At 35.1% G+C, this 21,693-nt stretch overlaps 1 protein-coding gene across 6 annotated transcripts in view; it reads right to left on the bottom strand.

Moving 5' to 3' along the window:
- NEO1 (neogenin 1) overlaps nt 1–21,693 on the bottom strand; it is a 241,092-nt gene that overhangs the window by 193,869 nt on the left and 25,530 nt on the right. The window contains exon 1 of one of the 6 annotated variants that reach the window (XM_077881794.1): nt 1,231–1,361. The exons of the other annotated variants lie outside the window; for them this stretch is intronic. Coding sequence (XP_077737920.1) covers nt 1,231–1,348 — 118 coding nt within the window. The 5' untranslated portion in view covers nt 1,349–1,361. Of the gene's footprint in view, nt 1–1,230; nt 1,362–21,693 lie in introns of those variants that run through there. 6 annotated transcript variants of the gene reach the window in all.

The following is a 21,693-nucleotide window of genomic DNA, read 5'->3' as shown; positions in this document are numbered from 1 at the left end:
AACTAGTGTAAGAGAATTTAAGCACACAATAACAACGCTATACTTAGTAGAATATGCCCTCAGGACCAAAAGGACTACAAAATACTTTAACTGTTTTAATAACCACTTTGTTGTAGTTACTATTGGTATTGTTATTCTGAGACTGGTGTGTGTATGTGTGTGTGTTGTAGAATCCAGCAAATGAGTAATTTCATTAATGTCATGGAGAATAGGATTCTCCGTGTGGAAGAAAAGTGATATGGATCTAAAATCAATGAGGTGATCTGTCAGAATGATTAAAATCAACAACACAAGAAACAACAGGTATTGGCAAGGATGCGGAAAAAAAAGCAACACTTGTGCACTGTTGGTGGGAATGAAAACTGGTGCAGCCACTGTGTTAAACAGTATGGAGGTTCCTCAAGAAGCTAAAAATAGAAATACCCTTCGATCTAGCAATCCCACTGCTGGGTATTTACCCAAAGGATACAAAAAAGACTAATTCAAAGAGATATGTGCACCTCTCTGTTTATAGTAATATTATTTACAATAGTCAAGTTATGGAAGCAGCCCGAGTGTCCATCGATAGATGAATAGATAAAGAAATGTATACACACACACAATGGAGTATTATTAGGCTATTAAAAAAATGAAATCTTGCCATTTGCAACAACATGGAAAGAGCTAGAGAACATAAGGCTAAGCAAAGTAAGTAAAAAAAATTTTAATGAGCAAAGGGGAAAAAGATATATATATGTGTGTATATATATATGTGTGTATAAATATATACACATATATATATATACACACACACACACACACACACACCTAGAAGCACTCTTAACTATAGAGAACAAATGTGGTTACCATAGGGAAAGGGGAGGGGAGATGGGTAAAATAGGTGATAGGGATTAAGGAGTGCACTTGTGATGGGCACTAGGCATTGTATGGAAGGAAGTACTGAATCACTATTAAAAAAAAATCAATGAGGTGAAGTAAAAACCATTTATCCCTCAGTTTTAATCTTTTTTTTTTTAAGATCTTATTTACTCATTCATGAGAGACACAGAGAGGCAGAGACACACAGGCAGAGGGAGAAGCAGGCTTCCCACAGAGAGTCTGATGTGGGACTTGATCCTGGAACTCTGGGATCACTCCCTGAGCCGAGAGCAGATGCTCAACCACTGAGCCACCCAGGTGTTCCCCTCAGTTTTAATCTTAAGTACCAATATGAATTCATACTTTACTTACCTAAAAAATACGTATTTCCTAGCTCACTTGACTGAAAAGCCCTGGTAACAATGACCAAGCCAGGAGCAGTAAGTTCTCTCCACGATGAGATTTTGGCTCTAAACTCCATTTTCCACATAAAAGAACCTTTAAAAAACTTGCTAATTTCAGGTCTGCAAATGGAATAGGAAACGAATCTGCAACATCTTGTCATACCAGAAAAGAAAAAGCTATCAAATGACTACTAGGGTCATCACAAAAGACTCCAGAGGTTTTTACTGGCCAAATATGGGACATTTAAGCACTAATAATAATAAATTGAAATATTCAAATACATTGAATTCCATTACTTTATTATGACCTCAAAAAAAAACAAAATCAAAACCAAAAAAAAAAAAGAAAAAACCCCACAAAACCAAAAAACACAAAACTGATCACCTTTGGAGACTGTGACAGAACCAAGTAATTAGTTTGAAAAGTGGCATGTAAAAGAACTAAGCATTTTTCCTAATCAAACTTTCTTATGGCAATAAAATGTTGATGAAAGTAAGTTTCTATTTATAGAAGTATTCCACTTAATAATAAGAGAATGATAGAAAATCACCATTTTGCAACCTTTAGTGAACTGACAGCACTGCATAAAAACATCAATGGCCCAGGAATCAGCAAACTTTCTCTTAAAAGGGCCAGAGAGGAAAAACAGGGCCAGAGAGTAATTAAGTTAGGTTTTGCAGGCTACATACAGCTTCTGTCCCATATTCTCTTCTGTTTTTAACTGTTTCTTTTTATAATACTTTATTTTTTTTAAGATTTTTATTTATTTATTCATGAGAGACACAGGGAGAGAGAGAGAGGCAGAGACACTGGGCAGAGGGAGAAGCAGGCTCCATGCATAAACCCAATGTGGGACTCCATCCTGGGTCTCCAGGATCAGGCCCTGGGCTGAGGGCGGCGCTAAACCGCTGAGCCACCTGGTCTGCCCAGTTCGATTTCATTTATAAAAAATGTCTTGACTAGGGAAATCCAGAAACAAAAAGTGTTATAAAGGGCAGAAGGGTAGAGGAGAGAGAACACAGGGAATGGGAAGTGACTGCTAATGGGGCACAGGGTTTCTTTTTGGGATGATGAAAATGTTCTAAAGCTGATTATGGTATACTTGCTCAATTCTGTAAACATCCTAAAATCTGAATTGCACATTTTAAATAGGTGAATTATACAGTATATAAATTATATCTCAATAAAGATGTTATTTTAAAATAATAGTTATGAAAAGAACAGGGCTCCATGGAAAAATGGCTAATTCTAGGATTGGGGCAAGAAATACAATAGGTAAGTCTGGAGCATAGTGTGGTGCCAGGAAGTAAGGAAGCGCTTAAAAACATAAACACAAACAAAACAAAAAATAAGATGGAACTATGCCAAAGGGGCAAATAAGCCAAATAAAAAAACTTCCAATGGCCAAAGCTGGGAACAATCAGAGCAACAAAAAAAGTACTATTATATTATAATCCAGAGCATAAAATAAATATCCATGAGTTCATACTGATAGAAATGGTTGAATAAATTTAAAAACAGAAATCTTCCATGTAGAGAATTCCAAATTATTTACATAGACATCCACCCTCGAGGCAGGTGTCTTAAAGTGTAGCTGTGCAGTGATTTCCTTCCAAAAGGGAAGAGGACACGCTAACTTTACAGTGGAGAAACTTGGCAAACATTAACCAACTCAGCCAAGGTGATAAAGGTCAGCATCAATATTGATAAGTCATGTTGATATTACACATCCCGGATATGAAATGATGATTTGATGATTATAATTGACACTTTACCTCTGTGGTTTTCCCCCTAAACCCATAAACCCAGTCTAACTAATCATGAGAAAAACATCAGACAATTCCCAACAGAAGGGCACTTTATAAAACATCCAGTGCTCCTCAAAACTGTCAAGGTCATCAAAAATAAGGAGGTCTGCAAAACTGTCTTAGGCCAAGAGGGCCTAAGGAAAGATGACAACTAAATGTAGTATGGTATGCTGGATAGAATTCTGGAACATGAAAAACAGAAAGGACATTAAGTAAAAACTAGAAATCTGAATAAAGTAGGGATTTAGTTAATAATAATGCATCAGTATAAGTTTACTAATTGCAACAAATGTACCACTCTAACGTAAGATGTTAATAATAGGAGAAACAGGTGTAAAGTATACAAGAAATTTTTTTCTTTGCAATTTTTTCTGTAAACTTAAAACTGATCTAAAAATAAAATTCAGTAAGAAGTAATTGTGACATGTATAAAACAATTGGAAATATAGACACTAAAGGAGTATTTTATGATACAGTAATTATTTTCACTTATCATTTTTTTATGTGTGAAAATCTTTGTGATTGAGGTAAAATGCAAAAGAGGGTATCTGTGATAAGCATTGGGTGTTATATGTAAGTGATGAATCACTAAACTCTACTCCTGAAACCAACTGTACCATATATGTTAGCTAACTAGAATTTAAATAAAAATGTGAAATAAGCAATTAAAAATATAAACAATGAAAAAGAACAGTACAGAAGTTACACTAAGTAAACAAATACCAACGCCATTCAAGATTAATAATGAACATTTCCAAAGAAACTCATCAAATAAATTTTTTAGAAAGATCATCAAAAGTGCCATAAAAATTATGTTATTTAGCAAGGAGGATTCTAAGTTATTTGTAAGAAAACCATATGTTTTGCTCTTGTTTTAATAGGTATCTAGAAATCCAGCAGGTAAGCTTTGAAATAAAGCTCTTATCGCCTCAACACAATAGCAGCTGACTCTTGTCTAGTATTTAGGTTCCCCTATTAAATTGATACTCTATCCCCCAAAGATAAAAGAGCAGTAACTAATATTGGCTTAAAAAGAAAGCTATTTAACCCTTCCTAAGTTACAAATGTGACTTCTCTGTATGAATCTGTAATTTCACCCTATTTTATTTAAGCATAAATGCATACGCTACAGGCAAACTAGGGACTTGGGGATTATCCACACACATGTCTCCACTTGAAGATAAAGTTAACTTCATGTGTAGTCACAAAACACGTTAAATGTTCATTTAAATTATTTTTTTGCAAATGCCATATAAAAGAATATTGCTCGCTATGTATAGAGAGAATTTTTAAAGGCATCAAACAGTCCTGAGTTCATTTTTATTAATGACTTTCTAATTATTTGAGAACAATACTTGTTTTCCATAGGACAACATCTTTAAAATACTGACACTCCACCAGAAAAAAAAATCATTATACAAATTTTCATATACACTTGTATATGCACAAGTCTTCAGGTAAGGTCAAATAATGCTAAATCATAACTACATACCAACACCAATTGTACCTAAAATAGGGTCCTGCACAGAATGGGCATCAATTTGTTTAGTTACAAATGTATGAGGTTCAAATTTTAAAGCCTATAAACTAGATATATAGCTAGAAAATGGCTAAGTGAATTATGGTATACTGGTGTTACACAAAATCACTAAAGAATTGTAAAGGGAGGCAGTAAGAGTGGTAAGGGCGTGAGTTGAAGAGTCAGGCTGCTTGAGTTCAAATCCCATTTCTGTCATATGCTAACTATTTGGTCTTGGCAAATTACCTCATGTCAGTTTGTCCATCCTATGGTTGGGAGGATTACACCATATAATACATGAAAACCATTTAACACAGTAAGCTTTCAAAAATACTAACTACTAGATTATGGCAAAAATACACTAAAGAATGTAATCTTTAAAAATATATATGTGACATTATATCTGTGCTCTGATTATCACTATGTAAGAATTATGTATATAAAGATACAAGGAAGGAAGGAATTTGAAAACTTTATCCAACTGTAATGGTGGAATGATAATGATAACTTTTTAAATTTCCATTAGTACATTTTCAAAAATATAAAAGTTACTATCTGTACAGGACAGAGTACAATAAAGTTTAAAATTCTTAGATTAATAATAATTATTTTATTAATGCTTTCTAGTTAAAAATTATAGCACCAGCTAGCAATCAACAGTTCCATTTTGTTGTTGCTTTTATTAAAAAAATAAATTAACATATGTTCATTCCTGGAGTTGACACTTCCTCCAGAGGTTATCAAATGGACAAATCAGTGTGAATTTTTCCACACCTTTTTAACCAACTCTCTCACTGTGTTTCATTCACACAAAAACAAAAGGGAAAGTATACATTGTATTGCAACTCATTTCTCTCCCTTCACGTATCAACTATAGTTCCAGGCCAGTGCATATAGTTCACTTTTTTCACAGATGCATAGTGATCCATGCTATTAATATACACATATAATAAACACGTAAGTTACTATCCAAAACAGGACACTTCTGAGAGTGAAAGGAAGTGCTCTTAACAATTATGCTGGTAGCACAGGTGTAAATCAGATCTATCCCAAGCTAACTGGGACATACGATTATCCCAAGCTAACTGGAACATACAATCACATTACATAAAAGAGCTACATCTACTGGCTAAGCTTAATTTAAAGTCATCTCCAATTTTTTGCCAATATAAACAATGCTTCAATAAGCATCCTAGTAGCTACAACTCTTTGTGCATGTAAAAGATAGGATAGATTTCTAGAAGCAGAATTACTGGGCCAAAAATAATGCACGCCTTAAATTTTGATAAGTATTACCACATACAAAAAGGCTGTATCAACTTATATTCATTCCTGGGGTTGACACTTCCTCCAGAGGTTATCATATGGACAAATACCCTGTCCCCCTTTTCCTTTGTCAAAATTGGGTAGCTTTTAAATGTTTACCAAGTTAATGGGCAAAAAATGATACCAAATTGTTTTACTTTGCACCTCCCTCAACATGGGTAAAGTCAAGTATCTTCACCATATTTGTTATTTTCCATGCACTGCATATTTTTGACTGCTTACCAAAGCCTTTATTCTATTTCCTAAAAGTACTTCCAAAGTTAAAAAGTATAGAATTAAAAATTGTTTTAATTTAGGAAAAGAAAAAACTTTCGCTACACCCTCATCATGGTGAGGTAGATGTCTAAAAAGGCGAAGTGACCGGTCCACTAGTTCATCTTCATCATATTTCAAAACATTTTCATTTATATCCAAAAAAACCCTGTCTTGCCTGTCAGACATTTTTTCTCTAAGATATCAAAAACAATGATAATACCTTATCAGGTTATTTACAAATCACTGCGCAAATTAATTTTAATCTGTACTCCCATTCCTATATTATGCCCAGTCTTAAAAAAAGCAAAATTTCCTACTTCTGAAAAGAGGGTGAGAGGCAAAAGAAATTATTTTCAATCATATATAAAATCTAGTAAAAAAAAAATCTAGTGTCCACGCATAATCAAGAAGCAAAGATGACAAAATCAAAACAACTAGGACTACATCAAACTAAAAAGCTTCACACAGCAAAGGAAACAATCAACAAAAAAGGCAACGTACCAAAATGTGGTATAGTATACGATGGAATATTACCCACCCATAAGAAGAAGGAAACCCTGACATTTGAGACAATATAGATGAACCTTGAAGGCATTATGCTAAGTGAAGTCAGTCAGACAGAGAAAGACAATTACTATATGGTCTTACTTCTATGTGGAATCTTAAAAAAAAACAAAAAAAACTGAAGTCAGAGATAGAACATATTGATGTGGGAAGTGGGGGGGTGGGCATGGGTAGGTGAGATTGACAGAAGTGGTCAAAAGGCACAAACTTCCAGTTATAAGATAAATAAATCCTGGGGATGTAATGTACGACATGATGACTATAGTAAATATTGTACTGTATACTCAAAAACTGCTAAGAGACAAGATCTTAGAAGTTTTTATCACAAGAAAAAACTGTATGTTGATACCATTATTTCGGAACATCTAAGTAAGGTAAGTTGTATGTCAAATCTCCATTAAAAAAAGAAAGGCATAGCAAGATAAACAGTCTGAAGATCTCAGGCACTGTTGATTAGCCAATAAAAATAAAATTATCTTTTATCTGTATTTATTTTCTCAAACCATTTACTCATTGTCCAGACTCCCACTATTAACTGTGCACAAACCTGAATCTCTTCCTTCACATCAATTCAAGCTCAACCAGTTAAAGCCTAGTATCTATCTCTCCTTATTCTGTCTAGAACATCTTAGGAACCATCAGTTTTTCTATTCCTCTAGTCTCAAAACTTTATTATCTTCTACATCACCCACTCTCAGACCCAATGAATTTACCAAATTCACTGGAGCAATCTCTTGTGAACGAGCCCATCTTCTCCTTCCCTAGAGCCTCTCCATTAATTCTAGTCTTCACTTTATGCTGAGACCACTGCCTCTTAACTCATCTTTGTCTCCCTCTAGTTTCACATTCTCTAAATTATATATCCCAAAACTCTTCACGTGTTTTGCCCTGAGCCCATTCTATTAAGATGACCTTGCCTATTTACTGAGAAAACGCAATTCCTTTTATGTAAATTGGACTTGTCATCTTTATACTTCAAATTTTCTTTATCCTCATCCTTCCTTTTTATTTCACGTCACAAACATCAGGTTAAACCATTTGAAATTTTTAAAAAATTCAGTAAAAACTGGTATCAGCAATTTCATATGGTTCAACCCTAAAGGAATCCCAATTCCTTTGATTCCTCCATTGTATCATTCCCCCCCTACATTTTCATCTAGATTCTATTTTATCATTTGAAATATAACGCCTGCTCCCTTGCTCCTGTTCAATCTCTTCCTTTCTACTGTCTTGATCTTGCCTTGATCTTGATCTCTAGTTTATCAAATAAAAAAAATATTTTTTTAATCTTTCCCTTATCCTTGCTATACCCTGAGATACTCTCTCCTCTCTCTCTGACTCCTTCCTTTCCCTGTCAAACTTCCTGAAATAGTTGGCACTCCTGCTTCCATCTTCCTTACCTCCCATTTCTTAACAATAACCTGGCTTATCCATTCTGCTGAAACTTTTTTTCTGGAGCTGCCAACAATGGCCATTTTACCAAAAATCAAAAGCCTTTAACTTCTGAAGTCTGCAAGTGTTTCATGTTGACCCCCTCCTCCCACCCTCGCTGCACTGTCCCCTGCCACGGTGCATTTGCGAAGCTCTCCTTTATCTCTACCTCCCTGACACTTCTATCATTCTCTAAATGAAAGTATTTCACAATGATCAGTCTTTAGTTTCCTCTTTTCTTTTTCTATACTCTTTTCCCGTGGTAATTTGTGCACATTTTTCGCCCTCAACTATCAAAATCATTTCTGAGAGGATGCTACAGTATCCTACCAAATTCATCGCTTTGTAAACAAATCTCCCATCCACCCTGAGTTAGTCATAATTCTCCAGTCCTGAAACCTGTCCTGAAACCCATGGACAATCTGGTCATTTCTCTACATCCTGAAACCAAAGAACAGAAAGTGACTTCAGCACTCTCCTAATTTCTATTGATACCTACAAAACATTACTCCAAATTTGTATTAACACTCCCCCTCTCCTTTGAAGCTTGCGCCAATTATTAATTTATTACCTCTAAGCTTTAAATCCACCCACACTGGCCTTTTTTCTATTGGAACTGCATTTTTTAGACTGTGCTTCCTCTGTCAGCTGAGTTTTTATCAGGCTCAGCCAAGAAGAGGGTGCTAACAGAATGTACCTACCTCTATACATCCTAGAGTTCTCTTTTACTCCAGTCAGTAGTTAATTGCCTTTGACTTGAACAATTCTCATTAAAATTTCCCTGCTCAAATTACTGGTATGGCTTCTGTATCTCCTTGGATCCCCTTTAGCTATAACACTCTTACTGCCTTCTTACTGCTTCTTTCCCTTCCCCTTCTGAACTTAACTTTTTAACTTCATGATCAAAGCCTTTAAATGATATTGAGACAACTCTGGCCCCAAATAAACATAAAACTATGTTCTAAGATGAAGTTCTTTTCATGAATGTTGGTAAATCACAAGTCTGGTGACCAGTGTGTGCTGGTTTTTCAGTTGTCATTATTTCAGGGGTAGTCAATCCTCTTTGCATTGCTTTTATTTGAAAGAGACTTTTGGGCAGCTTCATCCATCTTCACTATGATGTCAAAAGTATGATAGTCTCATTCAAGCCTTCTGAAAGTGTCAAATGTTACAATGCTAGGTAATTTTATTACTGTTATGGGTCAAAGCTCAACCTCTACCTTCTCCATGTCACTTTTACAGATCACCACAGCCATAAAAGTTCTATCTTCTGAGTAACTCTGAAAATCACTGCTATAGATGGTGGTGATATGTTGGCACTTCTTCTGCTCAACAAGTACTTATCACTTTTATAATGCAATAGGCCATTTACGAAAAATACAAGACCATCTTTGTCCTCAAGTTTACAACCCTATTTGGAAAATAAGTCTTTTTTAAGAAAGATTTTATTTATTTATTCATGAGAGTCACAGAGAGAGAGAGAGAGGCAGAGACAAAGGCAGAGGGAGAAGCAGGCTCCATGCAGGGATCCCGATGTGGGACTCGATCCCAGGACTCCAGGATCATGCCCTGACCCAAAGGCAGATGCTCAACCACTGAGCCACCCAGGCATCCCTGGGAAATCAGTCTTACGTGATGGAGCAAAAGGCACTTTTGATTACAAACAACAGAATTCCATACAAATTCGCTTGAGACAAAAAATTTTAAATACAGTTACAGAGGTAGTCTCACAATATCACATTTCTCTTCCAAACTGATATGAAACCCAATTGCACTTCCTACCCTACAGTTCATGAGATGAAATGTAAATTGAGACGGTATGGCCCAAAGCATTATATTCTAAAGAATGTGAGACCCTGAGAAGATACTTCAGGACAGTGCTATCCAACAGAAATGCAATGAAAGCTACATATATGCCTTTAAATATAGCCACATTAAAAAACAGATGAAATTAATTAGAACTATATTTAGCCAACTATACCTAAAAATCATTTAAATATGTGATCAATAAAAAGAGTTTTTAGTGGGTTATTTTACATTTTTTATATTAAGTCTTTGAAATCCAGTATAATTTTATACTCACAGTAAATCACAAATCGAACTAGACACATTTCAAGTGTTTAAAAGCTACAAGCAGATAGTCGACTACTATACTAAACAAAACAGCTTCAGGAATTCTTAAAATATTCAGTAGTCTTTAAACACAAAATGCATACTTCAATAAACTATATGCATATTTAAATGTGTCACAGCAAAAAAAACAAAAAACAAAAAACAAAATAACAACTTACCACATCAGAAGTGACAAATGCACTGCTTTATGCATCCAGATTAACTCACTTTTAAGCAGACCCAGAATAAAGCTTCTCTGTAACTGGACTTAGAACTGAACACTTTATAAATTTGTCATTGATAAGAAAAGTTGTTACTATGATACTAGGATTTTTATTACATTTAAGCCTATATTACAATTCACATAAAATGTGTAAGCTAGAACAACTATAAAAATGCATCTAGCTTGATTAAATTCCAAGCAAAACCAACCTACATCTATTCTATGTAGGTTCGTATAAATTATGTGGAAATGAGTGAATGTCTAACACATCACACCAGGATATTAGGGTTTCAGGACTAATTTTAAGTTCTGGGTACTTACTGCCTAATTTTAGTAAAGCGTATGTGTAGTATTTGGACATTTTAAATATTCCTTTGCCATCATCCGTAAACATCTACCACATTTCACTTTAATTATTTATTTAGGGGGTGCCTGGGTGGCTCAGTTGCTTAAGCATCAACTCTTGATTTCACCTCAGGTCATGATCTCAGGGTCATGGGACTGAGTCTCGCATCAGGCCCTGTGTTCCACTCCATTCTCTTTCTCTCCCTCAAATAAATAAATAAAATCCTTTTAAAAATTATGTCTTTAAATATTCAGCCTTCCCACTACATTTTATATCCCATAAGGGCAAGGACTGTGTTTGCCTTATTCATGCTTATCCCAGAACCTAGAATAGTACCTAAAATACAGTATGCATAAAATAAATTTGTTAAATGTCCCATAATTTTATGATATGCAGACTGTATTTCTTTTCTTACGGTCCTGAAATAGTGTTCTTTGTATTTGGATTCTTCTATCATTTTGCAAATATTGGCAAAATGATTGTCAAAAATTAAGCATGGTTTAAGTTTATTTTTTAAGTCCAGAAGACGATCTATACATAGTAAGATTGCATGGATATATAATCTCTGCTCTTTGCACTACCTCAAAGACTTGAAAACATAGTCTACAGTGAGTTGGAAGAAGCAATAATTGCTGTCCTGTTATTTTGTTAAAGGGATATAATAGAACTGAACATACGTTGAGATGGCAAATTTTAACCTATTGATATACAAATATAAAACCAGATTTTTTCAAAACTTCCACTAAAAAAAGACATAGTTGATAATGTATTACCAGAAGTCCAAAAATACTATTTTTCTTAAGCACACATGATTTCCTAGACACTAATTTCAAAGTCCTTGGCTGGTTAAACTTGGTTTAAGGCTTCTGACAAGTTTACAATCTGAAAAGGACCAATTTATCTTAAATACAGGGTTAATATATACTTTATTATCCAAACCACGACATTTCTGAGGATAAAAGGGGGTGCTAAAAAAAATAATTATACCAGGAACAACAAGCAAATCAGGACCTATGGTAACTCTACATATATGTGGCCTTGCTGAAATACACCTAAAACTAATTATGGGCTACTTCTATTTTGGGAGCCTTGAATACTTTTTTACCAAAGAAATCTTGTAAATCACAATGTCTTTGATACAAATTAAATAAATACTTCATATGAAAAACTTAAAGCACATATTTAAGGATGATTTCATTAAATTATATTTCAGAGTATATTAGATGATAAACAAAAAAAATCAACAGAGAATAAAATACAGACTGAATCACAGGTCACATTGTTATTATGATAAGAATAATCCATTACTGGCATTTTTGCAAACTCATAATTTAAAAGCTTTCATTTCTACATCAAAACTATCTCTGCAAGTGTGTATAGTCATAAAATATAGTCATACTCATTTGGGAAACTGATTTTTTAAGAATAATATACTCCACTCCTTAAAATTTCTTAAACCATTTATATACATAAAGTTAGATATATGTTAATATGTTTTATATGTATTTATTCATAAATACATAAAATATACATACACACTTTTTAAAGTATCCAATAGGGACTAAAAATTTATATATCCTTCCTAGAAAGCAATTTGGCAATGTATATAAAGTGCCTTCAATATGTCAAACCCTTTCTAGTTCCAGACATATAACTTGAGTTTCAGGAAAAATACTTTATATAATAAGGAATTTATACTCTTAAATTTTCAACACTAATGTTTATGTAAAGTTATGGCACACAGTGAAATTAGGTAGCCCATACTGGATACAGGTATAAAATAATACTTGTAAAATGATCCCCAATTTTGGTTTTCTTTTTGTTTTTTTACTCAATTTTGTTTTAAAAACACATACAGAGATAAAAAATACAAATATATGTACAAGGGAGGAAAACTAGAAAAAAATACCAAAATGTTAACCAAATCATCTAAATTATGATATATGTGATTTTTATTTTCTGTATTCATTTCTATAGTTACTACATTTTTAACAATATTTTCTAACTTTTCTACAATAGAAATGTTACTATTCTGATTATGAAAGTTTTTACATTTTAAAAGACACATGTGGAGCACCTGGGTGGCTCAGTCAGTTAAGCATCTGACTCTTGATTTTGACTCAGGTTATGATTTCAGGGTCATGAGATGAAGCCCCAGTTTGGGCTCCATACTCAGCAGGGAGTATGCTTGGGATTCTCACTCCCTCTCCCTCTGCCCTTTCCCCCCACCCTCTCGCTCGCTCATGGTCTCTCTAAAAATAAATAAATAAATATTTAAAAAAAGGAAAAAAGAGAGACCCATTTGGTTTCAATGGTTTCAATATTGAATTCTAACAAACATTAAAAAAAATAATAACATTCTGTTCAATTCCTTCCAGAACCAGAACAGGAAGGAACATGCCATAACTAATTTTATGAGGCCAGCATTAGCCTGATACTAAAACCAGACAAATACAGTACAAAGAGGCTACAAACCAAAATCCCTCAACAACATAGATGGAATAGGGATGCCTGGGTAGCTCAGCAGTTGAGCATCTGCCTTCGGCTCAGGGTGTGCTCCTGGGTCCCAGGATCGAGTCCCACATCAGGCTGCAAGGAGCCTGCTTCTCCCTCTGTGTCTCTGCCTCTCTCTCTCTGTGCCTCTCATGAATAAATAAATAAATAAATTTAAAGAAACATAGATGGAATAATCTTTAACAAAATATTAGCAAATCAAATCCAGCAATACAAAAAGATTAAGTCACAATAAAGTGGAGGTTCGGCCCAGGAATATAAAATTGGTTTAATATTCAGAAATCACTGTAATCCATCAGAATGACAGACTGAAAGGGGAAGAGTTGTCAAAACTCAACTCCCATTCATGCTAAAAACTCTCAGCAAACTGGGATTAGAAAAAACTTAACTTGATAAAGGGCATCTTAAAACAAAGAAACAAAACCCTTAAGTTAACATCACACCTCATAGTGAAAGACTAAATTGCTTTCGCCCTAAGACTAAATTGCTTTCACCCTAAGATCAGGAACAAAGCAAGAACAACTCATTATCACTATTCAGCACTATATTGGAAATTCTAGCCAAAGTAATAAGGCAAGAAACAAATAATAAAAAGGCATAAAGATTGAAAAGAAAGAAATGAAACCATCACTATTGCAAACAACATGATTGTCTATTTTGAAAGTCACAATGACTCTACAAAAAAGCTTTTAGAACTTTAGGTGAGTTCAGCAAGGTTGTAGGGCACAAGGTTAACATATCAGTCATATTTTCCTATGCTGGCAATCAACAACTGGCAATCAAAATTAGATAATAACACTTACAATAGCTCTAAAAATATGAGATACTTAGGTATCTGAGAACTACAAAATGCTGGTGAAAAAAAATCAAAGACCATCTAAATAAATGAAAAGACACTGTATACCCGGACTGAAAGACTCACGTAGCTAAAATGCCAATTCTTTCCAAATTGTTCCATGGATTTAACACAATTCCAATCATAATCCTAACCAGAAGTTTTGTAGATAAAGACAAAAAACTAAAAGTTATATGAAAAAGTCAATGAAGCAGAATAAAGAATTTCAAAAAGAGAAACAATGTTGGAGGATTCAAACTACCCTATATGAAGACTTACAAAGCTACAGGAATTAAGATAATGTGGGACTGGCAAAAGGACAGACACATAGATCACCAGAACCAGAGAATTCAGAGATAGGTCCACACAATTATGGTAACTGATTTTTGACATAGGTGCAAATATAATTCAATGAAGAAAGGGAAGTGTTTTCAACAAATAAGGCTGAAACAATTGGGACATCCATATGCCTCCCCTCCAAAAGACAGAGAAAGAGAGGGGGTGGGGAGAAAGAGAGAAAGCACCTTGACTTTATATAAAAGTTAACTCAAAATGGAACATAAATCTAAATACCGAATGTAAACTGTAACAATCCTTATAGGGACACCTGGGTGGCTCAGCAGTTGAGTGACTGTCTTTGGCTCAGGGCGTTCCTGGTCCTGGGATCGAATCCCACATTGGGCTCCCTGTGAGGAGCCTGCATCTCCCTCTGCCTATGTCTCTGCCTTCTCTCCGTGTGTGTCTCTCATGAATAAATAAATAAAATATTTTTAAAAATAAAATAATATAAAACTCTAAAAATCAGGAAGAAAAATGTTTGCATATCTGAATCAGGCAGTTCTTAGACATAACACTAAAAGCATAATTCTAAAGAGACAAACTGATGAATGGAGACTCCCCAAAACTTAAAGCTTTTGCTCTTGCAAAAGACACTGAGAGTTTGAATAGACAAGGAGACTGGGGGAAACTGGAGGCAGAATAAATAAAAAACTAAAAAGTCAACTATCAGAAAACAACCCAATTTTTTTTTTATTGGGCCAAAGATTTAATTAGACATCTCACCAGTATTGGCAAGTAAACACAGAAAAAGGTGTTCAACATGAGTCATTAGAGAAATGCAAACTAAAATCACAACAAACCACCATACTACCACTATTACAGTGGCAAGAAAGAAAAAAAAGAAACTGACATTACCAAGTACTGGCGAGGATGCCAAGAACTAGAACTCTCATACGTTGCTGAATAAAATACAAAAAGGTACAGCCACTCTGAAGAACAGTTTGGCACTTACTACATGGCCCAAAAATCTCACTATGGGAAATCTACCCTAGAGAAATGAAAATATGTTGACAGAAAAACCTGTACGTAAATGTTTGTGAGTTTTATTCATAATACCCACAAACTGAAGACGACCCAGCTGTCCACCAACCAGGTGAATGGATAAACCGCAGTACCTCCATACAATAGAATATTACTCAGCAATAAAAAGGAATAAACTATTGACACAGGCAACAACATGGATGAATCTCAAAGGGACTATGCTTAGTGAAAGAAGTCAGCCTCAAAAGGCTCACATGACTCTGGGAAAAGCAAAACTATAGGGATGGCGAAGATTAGTGAGTGTCAGGAACAGAGGCAGAGTCTGACTACAAAGGGCGAGCATGAGGGAAGATTAGGAAACCGTTCTGTGTCCTGATTATGGTGGTTAAGGAATCCATCATATACATGATAAAACTCAGAACTGCACACAGTTACTTTTATATGTTAACTTAAAAATGTAACTGAACTGGGATGCCTGGGTGGCTCAGTGGTTGAGCGTCAGCCTTTGGCTCAGGGTGGTCCCGGAGTCCCAGGATCGAATCCCACATCAGGTTCCCCATGAAGGGCCTGCTTCTCCCTCTGCCTGTGTCTCTGCCTCTCATGAATAAATAAATATAATCTTTTAAAAAATGTAACTGAACTAAAGATGTGTATGCCATACAATCCCCACGCCTGCCCCAAATTTCCTCATCACCCATGTTTTCTAAATCAGTAAAGTTGCTCTTTCATAAGCTCCATGAGTCAGCTAAGCACTCTTTATTTCTGGTTCACAGTTCTATTCTCTAATGCCTAGAATATGGGATGTACTCAATAAATATTTGTTATCTAAATGTGAAATGTAAAAGTATATTAAGAAAGAAGAAAGTGTAGGAGACCTAGGGTCACTAACACAAAGAAGCACAAAAAGTAAGGTGAAATTTTTAAAAATCAATGGATTTAGCCACATTAAAACTAAGGATCTCTGTTCAAAGAACACAATAGGCAAAGTAGACAGATGACAGTGAAAAATGATTTGCAATGACTAGAACCAACAGGAATGGTATCAGGAATATACAAAGACCCGCGAATCAACAAGAAAGACTACAAACCTGACATGAAAATGAATACAGGATATAAATAGGAAAGCCACCATAAGCAGACAACTAAATGGCTGCAATCATTGCAAGTCTCATTAGTAATCAGAAAAATGCAAATTTAACCAATACTTAAATAACTCTCTACACCCAAGTCAAAATGGCAAAGTTTAGAAGGTAAGTCCTATCTGATGGTGCCAAGGATAGAGAAGACGGTAACTCACGAATTGCAGGTGGGAGTATAAACTAATGCAAACATTCTAGAAAGCAGGCTACATTTAGGGAAATCAAATTATACATATGCGCCATTTGATGCCACTCCTGGATTTATAGCTCAGAGAAATGTATGTAAAGGTCCGTAAGGATTCGCATACAAAAACTTTGATCACGGCTGTATCTGTGGCAGTGGAAGTTGAGGCAAAGCTAGGAACACATAATTTACAAAATGGGTAAGTAAAACGTAATGGATGCACGCTATGAAAACTACAGAGCAATTAAGGCAAATAACTAGGCACACATATAACAACATGGATACATCCTGAAAGCACCATGTTGAAAAGAAGGAGAAAAAGTAAAAAATAGAACATATTACTATGTAATAATACATATGTATCTGTATCATAATAGAACATATCACTCCTTCAATCCTCTCAACAACCCTAATATTATTATTATTTCCTCATTTTACAGATGAGGAAACTAAGACACAAAAATTGGCCACCATACCCAATCATTCATCAACTCTTGTCTATTCTACTTCAGTTACATCCCAAATGCCTCTCACCACATTAATACTACTCTCTGGTTCAAGCCAGAACTACCATAATAGCTTTCTCACCAACTGCCTGCCCTCCCCCTCAGTCTTGCCCTGTCCAATTCATTCATCATTAATCTGATTTTAACACTCTTTGCCTACACACTTCAACAGCTTCTCATTACTCTTATGATGAAGTCCAAAGTCCCAGACACACCCATCAAGGCCCTGATTTACTTCCATCCTACATTTCCTGTTTTCTCTCACACCACAATCCCTCTCTCTCCCTACACCTTGGCAATCCTGATCTTCAACTCCTTATACTTGCCAACCTCCTTCGCACTTCAGGGGGATACACACCCACATGTGACTGGATTAGTATCTCAGATTCCAGCTGAAATGTCACCTTCCTACAGAAGCTCTCCCTCACACATTAGTTAAGTTAGGCCTCACTGTGATGTACTTGCGCTTGATGGTACTTAACGATCAATATTGCAATCAATTATTACATGTACTTGCTTAATATCTGCCTCTAGCTAGGATCATAAATGCCATAAGGACAAAATACATTCAGGTGTTATTCATTACTTTCTCCTCTACACCTTACTATTAACACAGTACTCAATATTATATAATACTTATTTGAATTAATATTCCTGTTGGGGACCATAAAATACTGTTAATCTTTCTATTTGCTTAGAAAAGAAAGTTTTAAAATGCCTGCTGTTGTTCTTTGAAGGAAATAAACAAAATGCTCTCTCTCTCTCTCTCCAGAACATCGCCTTTTTCGATGATCTTTGTTTTTCTTATTTTAAAAGATTTTATTTATTTATTCACCAGAGATACACAGAGAGAGAGGGAGGCAGAGACACAGGCAGAAGGAGAAGCAGGCTCCATTCAGGAAGCCTGATGTGGGACTCGATCCTGGGACTCCAGAATCATGCCCTGGGCCAAAGGCAGACTCAACCGCTGAGCCACCCAGGCATCTCTGAGCTTTGTTTTTCTTATAAGTAAATGACTATGCATATTAAAAGATTTAGAATTAACAACAATCTTCTCTTCTCAATAGCTCATCTCTTTTGAATTTAAGAAAGTACATTCTCAAAATGCTCAAGGGTTTATTTCAAATCAGTAATAAACAAATTTCATGAGCCAGGAAGAGTCCTATGCAATACAGTAGACAGAAACACATTAGTCAAAATTTCCCCATTCTATCACATTTAAGTAATAGCTCTTAATCAAAAAAAAAACTTAGGGGACGGAAATATCATACATCTAAAGAGCCTAAGTAGACTCTAAATCCAAGTATGATGCCCACAAAGGCAAGAATCCATTATTAAACTCATCAAATATTCAGTACTTGCTATAATTTCACCACCAGGTGGCAGATCCATACAACTTTCTAGAAATGCCCTTGATCAGTCCTGAGAAGTCCAATTAGAAAAAAATTTAGAAAAAGTGAAATAATTCTAAACACATTTGCACCTGATTACTTCTAACAACATTAAACATCTATTTAACTATAAATCTGTCTCCAGGCCATGTAGAGCATGCAATTATCTTTAAATAAAGAAGACTAAAACACAATTTTAAAATGTGGTTATCCACAAATTATTCAAAATCCTCAGAAGTATAAGAGCAAGTTTCAAATACAAAAGTTAAAGTGAGAGATAAAAAGGAAGTGCGGGAAAAGACATGGTGAGAAAAGAAGAAAGGACAAAGAGAAGAAACATGTCTCAAACCTAGAAGCTGTAAACCAAGTTAATAGCAACCCAAAAGAACCAGTGACATTTTTGTTTCCAGCAAAATTATCTTCTAATCAATAAAGGCTTTAATATCAAGTCAACCAGTTAATTAAGATACTGACTTTTCAAATTTTTCAATAAAATCATCCTAAAATTCTAAAAATGTGTTATAAAATTTTAAGATGAAATCTACCATCTTGGGGTGACTCTTCAGTTATTTTAAAATGCTATCAGAAACCTTAGTTGCAAATGTATTCTTTCTAAGGAGACGCCCTGGCTGTGGCACCCCCTTCCCTCCACCACTCCTATTCCTACTTCTGTCTCCAAAAAGAGACCCCTGACCAACACAAACACCAGGCAATAGCTCTGCTTCCTCAGTAATCTCTCCTGAGGACCTCAGCCACAACTAGAAATCAACACTCAGCCTGCTTCATGCACAGGGCTGAGCTGAATGTTACGGTGTTTGAAGAATATATAGTTAGGGGGCCCTTTTTAAGGAAAAACAATACTAGAAAAAATTCAATTGTTGCAGACTTTACAGAAATCCACAAATACAGAACATATTGCTAGAGCCTCTCCCAGGCCCTAGGAGGGGCCTCTGCAAGTGAGGGGATCCAGACCCATCAACTGAAGAGTAAATCCTCCCTGCCACGAACACATGCCGAGGAAAAATCAAGCCTCTAAACCCGGTTTGTTAAGTAAAACAAAAACAAATGGTTCACCAATTCCAGTCAGTAAAAGGAAAAATACTGCCTAGAGAGTTACAATGGTCCCAGTTACTTTAGAACAAAGTGGCTAAAATTAAGGACAGAGCCAAACTGTCTAATGACTATATGAGAGCAAAGCACAGAGAAGAAAGCGGTTAGTGGGGGGAATGTATACTCACCCACTACCTGTATACACTCTTAAAAAGCACATTGCCATCAGGCTCCTCCAGGAACACTGATCCCCATTGGGTTCTTACTCACATAACCCAGCTTCAGAGAGCTCTCACTTTTCTTTCCTGACAGAAACACTCAAATAGAGAAAAAACAATTCTCAACCTAGCTTGGGGAAAATTTTATTTCAATTATGCATTATACACTCCATCATTCTGTAGTCCAAAGTCCCTAACACTATTAGAAAAAAGTTGCCAACCCTCTCAGTCCTTCCTCTAATATAAACTGTTTTGATATATACAAAGGTCTCAGCAGCTTATCTGAATGAACAAGAACACAAGTTCTCATTTCCTAATAACTTCCTGAATATTTTATTATCGTTTCCTCTCAGGAAATTTATTCACTCCATGCAGCTCCAACACTAACAGTCCATTTTTGAAGGGAAATTATTCAAGTACACCAGAAGCTCATATAAAAGATTACCTCTACTACTACTTTATTGTTTGACAACAGATCTGAGTAAAAAAGATATGAGTTGAAAATACACGTGGGTTTTATTAGTACATAGAAACAAAGCAAAGAGAGACAACTATTTAAAAAATAATTTAAATAATTATTTAAACATGTATATTTTCACATACCAATTAAAAATATGCAAAAAATAAATAAAATGGTACAATCATCAAAACTGATTGACTAGTACACCTGAGATCTATGTCTTCATTCAACTATATCTATGTTTCAATCACACCTGAATTAAAAAAAAATAAATTAAATAGGAAAGTCCAAGACTAACACTGGATAATTTTTCCCACTAAAAAGAAAAATCATTGGTATTCTTTTCTAATTCTTATTTCAGGGGAAAACATTTATAGAGGTTACCTTGTATGTTTTAACTCCAGGATATTTTTAATACATCATTTGTATTCCTAGAGTCACAATTATGGGCCTATTATATGACTTAACAACATATAATATATGCCAAACTTTTCACAGTAAAACGTCTGCTCTTTGGAGCAAAGGCTTTGGGGCATTAACTAACTAGTAAAAAGACTCCAAAGCAAAATCTATTTCAGCATTCTCTTTGTCATAGACAGTTCTGAACAATTTTTAAAAAGTTTCTTATGTCAATCAAAGCCACAAAGAGATACCACCTTACACCTGTCAGAATGGCTAGGCTAATCTCAAAAAGACAAGAAATAACAAGTACTGGTGAGGATGTGGGGGGAAAACACTCTCATGCACTGTTGGTGGGAGTGTAAACTGGTGCAGCCACTGTAGGAAAACAGTATGGAAGTTCCTTAAAAATGGAAATTCCATTAATTTGGTAACTTCATTTTCAGAGAAAATGAAAACACTAATTCAAAAAGATACACACCCCTATGTATACTGAAGCATCATTTACAATAGCCAAGATACAGAAGCAACCCAAGTGTCTATTGATAGATGAACAGAGAAGGAAGACACAGTATATACACACAATGGAATATTACTCAACCATAAAAAAGAATGAGATCTTGCCATTTGCAGCAACATGGAAGAATCTAGAGAGCATAAAGCTAAGTGAAATAAGTCACAGAAAGGCAAATACTGTATGATTTCACTAATATATGAAATTTAAGAAACAAAACAAAAAGCAAAAACAGACCCATAAATACAACAGAGGGATTGGGGGGGTGGGTAGCAGGATGGGCAAAATGGGTGAAGGGGAGTGGAAGACCCAGACT

This window comes from Canis aureus, chromosome 32 (assembly GCF_053574225.1).
Source record: "Canis aureus isolate CA01 chromosome 32, VMU_Caureus_v.1.0, whole genome shotgun sequence".
In the NCBI taxonomy this organism is placed as follows: domain Eukaryota; kingdom Metazoa; phylum Chordata; class Mammalia; order Carnivora; family Canidae; genus Canis; species Canis aureus.
The sequence above is the reverse complement of the archived record's forward strand: the minus strand, read 5'-3'. Positions and strand labels throughout refer to the sequence as shown.